Below are 14,497 nucleotides of genomic sequence, written 5' to 3'. Positions count from 1 at the left end.
ATTTGTAAGAGAAGAGAACTTCCATTTGCAGTTCCTGTTCGTCCAAGGCACAGTGACTTGACTCAGGCAGTTGTGGGTCACCCCGTTCCATTTTCCTGGCATGAGGTAGAGGAGAGGAGAGAGACTAGTGGCACAAGAAATGACTAGCTTTGTCACCACATGGTGCCTCTTTAAAGGAACATTAAAAGTTTTGGGTTTTGTAATGAATTTTCTTCTTTCTTTCTGGTTTCTTTACGTTTAATTCTTTGTGTAGCTTGGAATAAATCTTAGTGCATTCAATTTCTACTTTCCTGTGGGTAATTATTAACTTCTGGAATAAGTTTGGTTCCCTTAGGTAGTCTACTCATCACATTCTTTTCTAAATAAGGGAAATCCTCAATTTTTGAAAAACTTCAACACCAGCATTTTTAGATTTAAAATAATTCACAAGTTATTTCTTTTTATTGATTCAGGTTTATATGAGGCCTGAGTGCTTTTCCTCTTCATCTTATATATTGGAAAACTTCTTTGATAACTAGTAAATAATTTTAGACTGTTTTGATGAATATTTGGTAAAAAGTTCATTAGTCTTTTACATTAACAGTCAAAACCTAATTTAACCAGTTAGTCTAATATTTGTTTTTTTCCTCTTTAATTTGGTCTGTTAAAATAGCTATGAGGTGACAGGAAGATGTTTTCGCTCAGGTCCCTCTTTAGTGTTCTTTGCAAATGATGAAGGATGGGTTGGATTGACTTGGAACCTTTCTCTAACAGAGCCATCTATTCATGATGAAGAAGTTTGCTCACAGTTTATTTTTCAGCTGACCCCTTACCATGTTTTCTTCACCAGTGGCTATATTTTTGCAAATCTGCATGTTTAAATATTTTACTGAGGTCTTCTGGAAAGAAGAATTGAATACTCAGTATTATATCTGTGTGATCAGACCTTGAAAGAGAAGTTTCCTTTGGTCAGGAACATGAAGGTTGGTCCTGGTTTTTTCTTGTTTGTTTGTTTGTTTTTTGTGGTATGCGGTCCAGGCCTCTCACTGTTGTGGCCTCTCCCGCTGCGGAGCACAGGCTCCGGACGCGCAGGCTCAGCGGCCATGGCTCACAGGCCCAGCCGCTCCGCGGCACGTGGGATCTTCCCGGACCGGGGCACGAACCCGCGTCCCCTGCATCGGCAGGCGGACTCTCAACCACTGCGCCACCAGGGAAGCCCATATGTACACCATTTTTACTCATCAGTTATACCTCAGTAGTGCTTGAAAAGAAAAAGCGTGAGGTGTGCTGGGCTCACCTCCTCTAGATGGTGCTCGACCCAGGCTTCACACTGATTTGAGTAAGGCATCTTTATATGTTTTATACCCCCTGACCAGAGATGCCTTTTAAAGTAGCTGGGATGGGGCCCAACATGAATAATACTTAAGGTTCCCCAGGATGTTCCAATCTGGATCCGTCACTGAGCATCGTGACTCTGGGTCCCCCCATTCCCGAGGGCTGAGATCTGGGCTGAGGCTGAGGGCTCTGCTCTGCGTGGGGATGGATCAGGGCTGGTCTGTGACCTGCAGGGGATCGTCGGGTCCAGCTGAGGTGCCCGCTGCTGCTGGGTACGTGAGGGCTTCACCGGGAGGGGAGGCTGATCTGAAGAAAGTGTGAGGAAACTCCTGTGTTGGTCTCTGTGGGGGAGTTACTGTCCTGAGCCCCTCCTGGGACAGTGGGCAGCAGAGTCTGTTCCACATGCTGAGGGCTTCCCTGTGTGTGTGGTGGTGACTCAGGAACGGGGTGTGTTGATTCCGAGCATTAAACAGCCTGTTTCCAACTTTGAAGATCGACCTCTAAAGCCTCACATGGTCTGAGGAAGAAGCCCATAAGAAGAGGAGGAAGAGGAAAGAGAAAGAGTAAGAAATGGCTCTTTCTCAGGTGAAGTCATGTTCTCAGTTGATTCTTCAGTGTATCCATCCTGAAATTCCCTTCTTTGGACACGCTAATCCTCTCTGACTCTGAGGTGTTGTTCCTGACGCTTAAGCATTCATCCTTACCTAGTGCCTTCCCTCAGTACATGTTTGTAATTGTTATATCTTCTTGGAGAATTGACCCTTTTATGATTACGTAATGTCCTTTGTCTCTTATGTCAGTTTTTCTGTTTACTTTGTCTGATATTGTGCAGTCACTCTTGCTGTCTGTGGGATAGAATGTCTTTTTCCTTCCTTTTGCTGTTTGCCTTTCCTGTCCTTAGATTTGTCTTTCGCTCTAGCTCTCTCTTTTCCTCCTGTTACTTCCTCTAGTGGTCCCTGCTCAGGCACACTGTACAGTGGTGAAAGGCAGGTGCCCTGGCCAGCCCCCTTCACTCCACTGTAACTCCAGAGGGAATGCATCGACCCTTTCCTTCTGATGACATTGGTGACATGTTCTTTCTTAATAACAATTTATTTTTTCCATATTCTTTTTTGTTATGTTTTATAATTCTCCAAGAAACTTTTTACTTTACCACTGTGAGAATTTTATTCTTAATCTGTTAAAATAATGTATAATAGTAATAACTTTTCTAATTAAAAATTTTTTTTCTGATTTTGAATCAATGTTTTATTAGGGGAAAAACAAAGAAACCCTTTTTGGCTTTTGTTAATGCCTATCTGTATAAATTCAAATGGACAGATTTATATTTTTGAATATAGTTATTGAAATTGGAGTTAAAGTATTCTTTTTTTTTTAATGTCTGTACTATTTTCTTTTTTAGTAGCCTACTATAGAATCAGGTTGAGAAACTCAGTACAGTTTGTACATTTTCATTTCTGTAAGAAATATCCTGAAATACACGTGAATAAATATGATAATGAAAAAATAGTCTGAAAATCTGTCAGGAGACCACTCTCGTTTCAGTTAATTTATCGTTGATGTGTGCATATGTGCATGGATGTGCAAGTCCATGGTTTAGATAAAAGACATCATGATTTTAAATCTATAGATATCTTTTTGCAGTTCATATTGTATCTTTAATATATTCCCTGGCCTTGAATTTTTTCTACCGTATCATGTTCATGGTTTAAATAGTAATAAGTTTACTGACATTTTGTGTGTGTGTGTGCGTGTACACGTGTATAATGAACTTTCAGGCTGTTCCATGTTGTTTACCTTGAACTTCTTTAAAGTTTTGTCAGGTAATCATCTGTCAATGAAGTTTTAATGCTCTATGTGTTACTTATTAACTCTTTGATTTTTTTTTTTTTTTTCTTTTTGTGGTACGCAGGCCTCTCACTGTTGTGGCCTCTCCCGCTGTGGAGCACAGGCTCTGGACGTGCAGGCTCAGTGGCCATGGCTCACGGGCCCAGCCGCTCCGCGGCATGTGGGATCTTCCCAGACCGGGGCACGAACCCATGTCCCCTGCATCTGCAGGGGGACTCTCAACCACTGCGTCACCAGGGAAGCCCTAACTCTGATTTTTAAGCTTCAGTTCCAGAGCCCAACCATGGTGTAGCCCAACCAAGTTCATGTGCTTACTGTATGATTCCTTAGATTCCTGAACTCAGTCGAGTTTTTCAGAGTGTCTCTGACACAGTTTTCTCCTCCTTAAGATCTTTCTTTAATGAGCTTTGATGTTGCTAACAAGTTAATACATGTAAAACATTTAGAGTAATGCACAGCATATAGGAAGTGTTCATATAATGTTCATCTTTGCTGCTGTTACCATCATCATAATTGGAGGTTTTGAGCTTTCTTTATAAACCCACTGTGGACTCTGTCGTCTCTGAAGACACCACTCATGTTCCTCCACCTCCAGGAGGATGATTATTCCTCAGTGTATAGAACGTAATATCTAACACTTGCACATGGACAACACGGTGTTGAATTTTTATTTGTATATATTTCATGTATTGCCCACAAGAACGAGAAGGATAAATCTATTTGAAGGATATTGTAATCTCTATGACAAAGCATAAGAAATTAAAACTAGACACCCACTTAGCTTCAAATACTTTTCCATGGATCTGTCAGAATACATACTTCAACATAATTGACCTTCTACCTCTACTCATTTTGTATGGAAATAAGAACTGTCCTCATGTCCTCTTGGTGAAATGTTTTTTTATTTAAGGGACAGTTGACATTGAATGATGTGGTCATCGAATTCTCTCAGGAGGAGTGGGAATGCCTGGACGCTGCTCAGAGGGCCTTGTACAGGGACGTGATGGTGGAGACCTGCAGGAACCTGCTCTCCCTGGGTGAGGATAACTTCCCTCCAAATGTTGGGAGGGTATCTTTGCATTTTCCCTTGTTTGCCTTTTGGAATCCCCTGCCTTGCTTAACTGAGCTCAAAGCCATGTTGACTGAGGCATGAAAAGCTTCTTGATGTAGCATCAGGAGTTTAAACATGCCATTTCTTCAGATGATCTGGCCACTTCGCAGTACACCAGGAGTTTTTTAAGTGATTGAGTGTGTCTAACGCCCAAGCGGAAACTTTTAAACTATTTCATTCCCTGTGCTCTACCTCTTTGCTTTTGATTCAGTACCTATTGGAAGAGAGTTAGATGTCTGCATATTTCATCGTTCCCTCTGCATTGAGAAGGAGGCAAGCGGTGGATGAGTGTGTGAAATATGTTTCCAGACCCACCGCAGCATTAGTAGTGTTTGGGAAACTCGACCAAATGGGAGAGTTGTTTGTGAAAACAGAAATCTATTCGTTGTCAAGTCTGAGAGGAAATTTTTCTTCTCCCTTAGTTATCACTCGGTCCCTCAACATGTAAAATGTATTCTTTACCCCTCCAGTGGTGCGGGAGCTCCACCAAAGAAAAAGGCGAAGTCTTTATCATGATATACTGCACTTGGCTATCTGGCCCCTGTGAACTTGTTGCTGCTTGATTTTGAGGAGTGTGAACAGGGTTTTTTTTTGTGTGTGTGTGGTACGCGGGCCTCTCATGGTTGTGGCCTCTCCCGTTGCGGAGCACAGGCTCCGGATGCGCAGGCTCAGCGGCCATGGCTCACGGGCCCAGCCGCTCCGCGGCATGTGGGATCTTCCCAGACCGGGGCACGATCCCGCATCCCCTGCATCAGCAGGCGGACTCTCAACCACTGCGCCACCAGGGAAGCCCCAACAGGGTTGTTTTAAAGGGGTCTGTTGCTCCCTCAGCTCTCCTTTTGGACTTGATTCCTTTGGATGCTCAGTTCTCAGTCCATATAGATCAGAGCTGATGCCTCCAGACTCCAGCCCCTGAGCCTTTCTGGGTTCCACCCCCATCTTGTGTTCTTTGAAGACCTCATCAGAAGATGGGAAAACACTGGCTGCTCTTTCATTCCATCTGGCACCTCAGAACCTGCAAGGAGCTGTCTCAAGCCCTGTCTGCTTGTTTTGCTACCTTAGCCGTTTACTCCTTTGACTAATATCTCCACATTCTGCTACCAGAGTTTGGTAACAGCTGTTCTACTCTAAGTTGCTCTTAGTATGCCTCTTTTTTAAATTTTACTTTATTTTTATTTATGTATTTTTTTTTTGGTTGGCTGCACTGGGTTTTCATTGTGGCGCGCAGGCTTCTCTAGTTGTGGCAGGCGGGCTCCAGAGCTCGCGGGCTCAGTTGAGGCAGCGCTTGGGCTTAATTTGCCTCTTGGCCTGTGGGATCTTAGTTCCCTGACCAGGGAGCGAACCTGCGTCCCTTGCAATGGAAGGTGAATTCTTAACCACTGGACCACCAGGGAAGTCCCAGCATGCCTCTTTTTAAAAAAAATACATTTTGGGGCTTCCCTGGTGGTGCAGTGGTTGAGAGTCTGCCTGCCGATGCAGGGGACATGGGTTTGTGCCCTGGTCCGGGAAGATCCCACATGCTGTGGAGCGGCTAGGCCCGTGAGCCGTGGCCGCTGAGCCTGCACATCCAGAGCCTGTGCCCCGCGATGGGAGAGGCCACAACAGTGAGAGGCCCGCGTACCACCAAAAAAAACCATTTTGCACATAAATGGGATCATTCAGTATTATTCTTTCTCTGAATAATTTTACTGAGTATATACCCTCATTGTCCATCTGTGCTGTTAAAAATAGCAGGATTTTTTTCTTCTTTATGTGTAAATGAAATTGCATTCTGTGTATCTCCCAGATTTGTTCCCCATCCATCTGTTGGACAGTTAGGTTGTTTCAATGCCTGGGCAATTGTGATTACTGCTGTTATGAATGTAGGAGTGCAGGTATCTTTTTTTTTAAAATAAATTTATTTATTTTATTTATTTATTTTTGGCTGCATTGGGTCTTTGTTGCTGCGCGCGGGCTTTCTCTAGTTGCGGTGAGCGGGGGTTACTCTTCCTTGTGGTGTGCGGGCTTCTCATTGCGGTGGCTTCTCTTGTTGCGGAGCACGGTCTCTAGGTGCGCGGGCTTCAGTAGTTGTGGCTCGCGGGCTGTAGAGCACAGGCTCAGTAGTTGTGGCACATGGGCTTAGGTGCTTCGCAGCATATGGGATCTTCCCAGACCAGGGCTCGAACCCGTGTCCCGTGCATTGGCAGGCGGATTCTTAACCACTGTGGCACCAGGGAATCCCAAAGTGTAGATATCTTTTAAGACAGTGATTTCATTTTGTTTGATTTATTCCCAATAATGTAATTGCTGCATTATATTACAGTTTTGTTCTTTTTACAGTATTCTGGGGAGCTTTTATACTTTTCAGTTTCTTTGTATCTGTATGTTTTTGTATGAAAGAAACTCTCTTTTTGATGGCCTTATTGTAGTTTTTCCTTTAGGTTTCGGCTAAGAACATTCTTTCACATCTCCTGGGATATTATGTATGTGCTTTGTGATTATATGCATAGAAATGGGGCCTATGGAATATTCAATTTGATACCTTATGTAGCAAATAATGTAATAAATGTAAACCTGCTTTATTGCTTCAGTGTCCCATTCTCTCTCTTTTTAAATCCCTTTTGTTTTGGCCCCATACCCAGAGTATAGTTTCCACAGTTAAAAATGGAATCGTATTGGGAACTCCTGGTGGTCCAGTGGTTAGGACTTGGTTCTTTTCACTGCTGTGGGCTCAGGTTTGATCCCTTTTTGGGGAATAAGAATCCAGCAAGCTGCATGGCATGGCCGAAAAAAAAAAGGAATAGTGTTGTGTTACTTGCTGGACCAATTCTTCTTTTCTTTTCTCTTTTTTTTCCCTTAGTTAATTTTTAAATTAATTTTTAAAATTTAGTTTAATTTTTTTCTTTTTGTATATTTATTTAGTTTTGGCTGTGTTGGGTCTTCATTGCAGCGTGCGGGCTTTCTCTCATTGCAGTGGCTTCTCTTATTGAGGAGCATGGGCTCTAGGCATGTGGGCTTCAGTAGTTGTGTCATGTGGGCTCAGTAGCTGGGGCTCACGGGCTCTAGAGTGCAGTCTCAGTAGTTGTGGTACACGGGCTTAGTTGCTTCACGGCATGTGGGATCTTCCTGGACCAGGGCTCGAACCCGTGTCCCCTCCATTGGCAGGTGGATTCTTAACCACTGCACCACCAGGGAAGTCCTCTTCTTTTAACCTCATTATTTTTAGTTTCCTCATACAGTTTTATTCACACATATATGCAATCACAAGCTATGATACCCCATGTTTATTATTCCCTCTCCTCCACTCAGTCCTGTTATCAGTCATGGTCTTTCTTTACATGGTCTCTCTCTGTCTCTCTTTTTGTATTATTTATTTATTTATTTATTATTTTTTTTTGGCCACACCCCGTAGCATGTGGGATCTTAGTTCCCTGACCTGAGATGGAACCTGCACCCCCTGCTTTGGAAGCACAGAGTCTTAACCACTGGACCGTCAGGGAAGTCCGTTTACATTGTCTCTTGATGTGGATAGAATCACTGTCGTTGGTCACGTATTTAAGTTGTTCTCTTGATCTCCCCAGTTTCCACAGTACTTCATCATCCATCCCTCCACCTTCCTCATTACTCACACTGTAAAAATGATTCCCTTTCATCCACTGAAAAACTTTTTCAGTAGGTGACCTAAATCAATATGTGCAGCTGTGATGACTCAGAAACCATTTCCAGCAGGGATGCTTGAATAACAGTATTAGTTACATAGCTCACTTCTTGCATCTCCCTTAAGATTTCCTTTTTAAACTTCTGGTATTTGTATGTTTACTGTTAGTTGGTATGTGCTTTGTGGTCACCGTGGAAAATACCCTTTTTGAGAGCTAATGTAAGTTTTCCATTTGAATGTTTTTGTCACAGTGGTTGAAACGATGCTACGCTGAACTTAATTTGAATTACGTATAATCACTCTTTCTGTAGTGAAGAATCCTATTCTTACTGTTCTTCAAAAATTTACATCATGGTTGAAAAGTTTCGTAACTCTGTTTGATAAAAGTGTTACTTTTCTTTAATATCATATATTCAACGTGAAACATTTATTCATGCAGTGTAATGAATAGGAAATGTATGGTTCTTTATATCTTGTAGATATTTCTCATATACACGTGATAAGGAAATTACAACTAAAATCAAACATTGATAGAGGAGGAGTATTCCAAACAGTGATATTGGGAAGACATGAAATCCAGGAAATTAAACCTTTTTACCTCTCGGAAATACAGGAGAATATGTTTGACTTTGGATTTCAGTGGAGACATGATGAAAGAAATTACAGAAATATCCTTACATCCCATAACCAAAATGTCACTGATAGAAGAAGTCAACATGGTGGAAGGGATGTGGGAAACAACGATATTGGAAATAGACTTGTGTTAAGCCTTCAGGATGAACTGCATATGTTTAAAAGTAAACAGAAAATTGATGATTTTAATAAAGCTAATAAGAGTATCAACAGTACTTCCTCATTTTCACCAGTTGAAGGAATTTCTCCTCCTGTCCAAACCAACATTTCTAATATATATTTTATGCATGCTTCAATACTGACACAAGACCAGAGCCCACACAGGGAAATACCTTACAAATGTAATGAGTATGGCAAAACGTTTGATCAGGGCTCAAATCTCGGGAGTCATCAGAGAATCCATATAGGAAAGAAATTACATAAATGTGACGTATGTGACAAGGTCTTTAGCCGAGATTCATATCTTATAATTCATCAAAGAATTCATACTGGAGAGAAACCTTACAAATGTAATGAGTGTGGCAAGGTCTTTAGTACAAAAGGAAGGCTTTCGGTTCATCAGAGAATTCATACTGGAGAGAAACCTTACAAATGTAATGAGTGTGGCAAGGTCTTTAGTACAAAAGGAAAGCTTTCAGTTCATCAGAGAATTCATACTGGAGAGAAACCTTACAAATGTAATGAGTGTGGCAAGGTCTTTAGGACAAAAGGAAAGCTATCAGTTCATCAGAGAATTCATACTGGAGAGAAACCTTACAAATGTAATGAGTGTGGTAAAACCTTTAATCAGAGCTCAATCCTCACTCGACATCGGATAATCCATACAGGAGAGAAATTACATAAATGTGATGTATGTGACAAGGTCTTTAGTCAAAATTCAGACCTTGTAATTCATCAAAGAGTTCATACTGGAGAGAAACCTTATGAATGTAATGAGTGTGGCAAGGTCTTTAGTCAGAAAAGAAAGCTATCAGTTCATCAGAGAATTCATACTGGAGAGAAACCTTACAAATGTAATGACTGTGGTAAAACCTTTAATCAGAGCTCAGCCCTCAGTCGACATCGGATAATCCATACAGGAGAGAAATTACATAAATGTGATGTGTACGCCAAGGTCTTTAGTCAAAGTCCAGACCTTGTAACTCATCAGAGGATTCATACTGTGGAGAACCCTTAAAAATGTAGTGTCTGTGGGAGAATCTTTCTTTCTTCTTCAGGCGTCAGTAGGCATGACATAATCCATAGAGTAGCAAAACCATATAAATATGATGTATGTGACAGAGTCTTTCATCGAAATGCAGTCCTTGGACTTCATCAGGAAATTCATACTAGAGAGAAACCTTACAAATATAATGAGTGTGTCACAGTCTTTAGTCAAAACACAAACCTTGCAAGTCATCCAACAATTCATAATAGTGAGTAATCTTACAAATGTAATGAGTGTGGCCAAAACCTCTCATCAGGGCTCATACCTCAGTGGGCATCAGATAATCCACACAGGAGAGAAATTACATAATTGTGATATATGTGGCAAGGTCTTTGGTTAAAATTCATACCTTGCAATTCATCAGAGAATTCATACTGAAGAGAAACCTTACAAACGTAATGTGTGTGGCAAAACTTTTCATCATGGCTTAACTCTCTGGCATCATCAGATAATCCATACAGGATCCAAACCATATAAATGTGATGTGTGTGGCAGAGTCTTTAATCGAAATGCAGTCCTTGTACTTCTTCAGAGAATTCTTACTGGAGAGAAACCTTACAGATGTCATGAGTGTGGCAAGGTCTTTTGTGAGAAGACAACCCTTACAAGGCATCAAGAAATTCATATTGCAGAGAAACCTTACAAATGTAATGCGTGTGCCAAGGTCTTTAGTCAAAAACCCCAACTTCGAGTTCATTGGAAAATACGTAATGGAGCAAATTACATTGTGATTGTGGCAAAGTGTTTAGTCAAAATGCAAACCTTGTACGTCATCAGAGAATTCATAATGGTGAGAAGGCTTACAAATGCAATGAGTGTGGCAAGGTCTTTCGTCAGAGTTCAGCCCTTCCAAGTCTTCAGATAATTCATAATAGTGAGCAGTCTTACACATGTAATGAGCATGTCAAATTCTTCAGTGTGCTTTCAAGCCTGACTTAATGCCATCAGGCAATCCATATTGGTGAGAGACTTTAATGATGTAGTGATGTGACAAGGCTTTTAGCAGGTGTCCCCATCTTATGCTTTATTAGAAATTTCATTCCTGATTGAAACCAATAATTGTAATTAATGTGGCCTGGCCTTTTGACAAGGAATATATTCACCAAAGAATTCATTCCGGAGATTACCTCATGAGCGTATGAATGCAAAAAACCTTCACTTGGGGCTCACATCCTACTAATCATCAGACAGTCCATACTGAACAGAGCATTACAGCATTAGTCTATCTTGGGAATGCTTTTTTTTTTTTTTTTTTTTTTTTTTTTGCGGTACGCGGGCCTCTCACTGTTGTGGCCTCTCCCTTTGTGGAGCACAGGCTCCGGACGCGCAGGCTCAGCGGCCATGGCTCACGGGCCCAGCCACTCCGCGGCATGTGGGATCTTCCCGGACCGGGACACGAACCTGTGTCCCCTGCATCGGCAGGCGGACTCTCAACCACTGCGCCACCAGGGAAGCCCAGCGTTCATACTTTTGATGCAGGAAGGAAGACCCCTTCCAGGATCCAAGAGTGGTCCCTTGTCTAACACTCGGAAACTAATTGTCCGAGGAGACACACGTACTGACAAAGCAGGAGACTTTATTGGGGAGGGGCGCCGGGGCGAAGAGCAGCGGGGTGAGGGACCCCAGGCTCCGCCACGTGGCTCGCAGTCTCAGGTTGATGGTCATGGGGTTAGGTTCCGGGTTGGCTCTGGCCAGTCATCTTACTTGGTCCATTTTTGGTCTGACTCAGGGTCCTTCCTGGGGTGCCTTTTCTGTGTCACATCTTAGTTCCTGTTTTAGCCTTTTGCCTTTAAGTCACCCTGGCTCAGGCCCTCTGTCCTCCTTCAGTTCTAGGCTCTGAGAGGTCCCCACCATCCCCTCCAGCCAGTCTCTGTCACATTCATCAGAGTTTATTGCCTCCATATCAACCCCCCTCATCAGAAATGCCTTCCTCCATTGATCATTTGGAGTCTTTCCCCTTTTCCGTTCGTTGAAGGGCGCACCGTGTTTCTCTTCCTCCCAGGATGGGAGGAAAAGATGTAGGCAGTCCTAAAAAGCCCTACAGAACTGGCGTCCTCATGCAGGGTCCTGAGTTGTCCCCATGTTTAGTGTGCTCTGTCACTGCTTTCCTGTAGCCCCCAGGTGTTCCAGGCTGTGCACATCCAGGGACCAGTCACCACCTTGGACAGGAGCTTTGCCTTCCGGCAGGTCATCTGCACAGAGTCAGCGATAGTGATTTCACTGTGCTAAGGGTGCAGGTGTTGGGCACCTAAGGGGGCATGTAGGAGGCCCCCCTCAATGAGCTAGGGTATCTTTTAATTACTTGTGAGTGGAGAGAACAGGAGATAAAAACCCTGGGAACCGTCCGTCTTGGAGATTTCCTCACTATACTCAAATGCCTTTGTCACTGGGCTTCATAACAACCCCAGTTGCTGGTCAATTCTCCCAGGAGGGCCAACTTCTTAACCTTCATACTGAATGGCCAGTGTCCTTTAGGTGGCAGCTTGTGTGTATTCCTGTTGTGATGGCTTTACTGAGAGGTCCTTGTGTCTTTCAGCCTTGTTTGCCCATGAGTGCTTTGGGAACAGGTAGATAATTGGGGAAATCGGAGGGAAGCCTGGAGGGCTCTGCAGCAGAGACATGGCCGCAAGTCGGGGCATCAAGATGTGTGCACCTGTCCCTTTGTGGGCTCAAAGGGTGGGTGGAGCTGTTGGCGAAGGGTGTCTCACTTCTGCCTGGAGCACCTGGAATTAGGTTTATGGCTAGTTGTGGGGTGCGTTGCATGGTTTGAGGTTCCATAGTGCCTTAGCTCAGGTTCCCTGGCACATAGCTGCTGACACTGAGGTTTACATGCATTAGTTTATTTGGATATTTCATGGTCATACCTCGGGAAGAAAGAAGGCAGTAGATTTAGGCAGAGAAAAACATTTTTTCTCCAATGTTAGATGTGTTCCCTGAGCTGAGCCTGCAGGAATCCTTCAGTGCAGGAGGATGGGTGCCTTGTCCTCAGGCGATGGAGGTAGAGGGTGCCCTACAGCATCCACTCCACAAGTGACTTGTGTCGGTCTTTTGGGAGATCAAGGATCATGGTACAGGGGCACTGCTTTGGGAAAGAACTCTGGTGTTCTTATTAATTGCTGCAAGTAATAAATCCTTCCTTGTCCAGGGGCGGGCATCGGGAGGGAATCACTGCTATTTTTAGAGTAATATAGGGAAAAGTTCAGAGATCATTTTGTGGGTTACCTTTTGTATTTTTTAGTATTTTGTGTTGCAAATAAAGTTTCAGATGCACTGATACAAAAGATAAGAAAGAGAATGAGAATTTGGAGTGTTTCCTTGGGAAATGGTGGGGTCTCTCTGTGGCATGTGCATCACTGGATACATCTCCTTTATGTAGTTTTTGGAAATGACAGTGTCTGGTCTGTGGTCACTATGAATGAAAATATGGTGTTTCCAGGGCTTCCCTGGTGGCGCAGTGGTTGAGAGTCCGCCTGCCGAAGCAGGGGACATGGGTTCATGCCCCGGTCCGGGAAGATCCCCCATGCCGCAGAGCGGCTGGGCCTGTGAGCCATGGCCGCTGAGCCTGCGTGTCCGGAGCCTGTGCTCCGCAACGGGAGAGACCACAACAGTGAGAGGCCCTCGTACCGCAAAAAAGGAAAAAAAAAAATGGTGTTTTGCATGTAGTGTTTCCTTGGGTGTCTTCATATGTATTTTTCCCTCAGGCATGATTTATCAGAGTTTGGAATGTTTTCTGGTATTTTATAGCAGAATTAGTGGATCATTATGGGTTGCATGGAGGCTGTGTTGGACCCCATGAGAGTGTGTAAGTTCATTTGAATCCTGAAAGGAAATTATGAGTATAAACTTCACATGGCAGTATGTTTTCATTAGATAGATTCTGGTAGGTATGTGTCCGTGGACACAATTTGAGAGAGGCCAGTAACTTCTTGGATGTAGGGAAAATGTGTTCCAAAAATCAGAGGGCCAGCAACACTACAGTGATCTGCAGCCCAGAGGCTCATCCTTGAGAAGCTGTAGTTGCTACTTTCTTACTGCCAGGTCAGTGCTGGTTCTCCTACTGTCCTCTCCCTACCTGTGTCAAACCTTCGAGTGTACACACACACACACACACACACACACACACACACACACACGACAGAGAACAAGGAACAATATAATTGTATAGAATTACTGTTAATTATTCTTCTTACATTTGATAGAATTGTCTAATATCCCTCTTGTGACTTTTTAAATTTAGCATTTGTTAACCTAGAGCTTCTTGATACTGATTGTTGAGCCACAACTCAGTAAAAGACTGCAAGGGAACGTGAAATGGAGGTGTTTATTACTCACAGGTCCTGGAGGAGGTACAAGATACAGCTGGAGGGAACACGTCAGAATTCAAGGAAGGGTGCAGGCAGAGAGCATGGGGCATGCCCTGAGGCACGTACCTTCATTAGGGTCCATGGGTGAAATGTTTTGGCTTCTTGGGTTCAGGCTGCATTTGTCAGTGCAAACCAAAAAAACAGGAATTGGTAGGCTTCCTTGTTGGAAGCGTGTCTCATCCAAAGAAGAACCAGGGGAAAGCCTTGGGTGACAGGGGAAAATGGTTATCACAAGGGCAGCTGGGGGAGTCAGTCATAACAGGAACTTAAACTTGCTGTGACTCTGTGGGCTGTTCCATAGGATGTGTTGTCAGGGGAAAGGCTCGAGTCAGATCGAGATCCCTGTTGGCCAGTTGCCTACACCAAATAAATGCTGAGGTCAC

At 43.3% G+C, this 14,497-nt stretch overlaps 1 protein-coding gene across 1 annotated transcript; it reads left to right on the top strand.

Moving 5' to 3' along the window:
• The first annotated feature begins 1,518 nt into the window (after window positions 1-1,518).
• LOC132480699 (zinc finger protein 883-like) lies at window positions 1,519-11,979 on the top strand. Its single transcript, XM_060085083.1, has 5 exons — window positions 1,519-1,629; window positions 4,073-4,199; window positions 8,390-9,599; window positions 10,105-10,404; window positions 11,865-11,979. Exons 1-5 carry the CDS (start codon window positions 1,519-1,521, stop codon window positions 11,977-11,979), a joined length of 1,863 nt encoding a protein of 620 aa, XP_059941066.1.
• Window positions 11,980-14,497: the final 2,518 nt, after the last annotated feature.

The sequence above is a fragment of the Mesoplodon densirostris genome, chromosome 19, assembly GCF_025265405.1.
Source record: "Mesoplodon densirostris isolate mMesDen1 chromosome 19, mMesDen1 primary haplotype, whole genome shotgun sequence".
Lineage (NCBI taxonomy): Eukaryota > Metazoa > Chordata > Mammalia > Artiodactyla > Ziphiidae > Mesoplodon > Mesoplodon densirostris.
Note: the sequence above shows the minus strand (reverse complement) of the source record. Positions and strands in the feature narration are given on the sequence as shown.

Coding starts and splice junctions, on each gene's coding strand:
- LOC132480699 (XM_060085083.1), top strand. CDS start 1,519: ATGGATCAGGGCTGGTCTGTGACCTGCAGGGGATCGTCGGGTCCAGCT. Junction 1,630..4,072: donor GGGAGGCTGATCTGAAGAAA/GTGTGAGGAAAC, acceptor TTTTTATTTAAG/GGACAGTTGACATTGAATGA. Junction 4,200..8,389: donor CAGGAACCTGCTCTCCCTGG/GTGAGGATAACT, acceptor TATATCTTGTAG/ATATTTCTCATATACACGTG.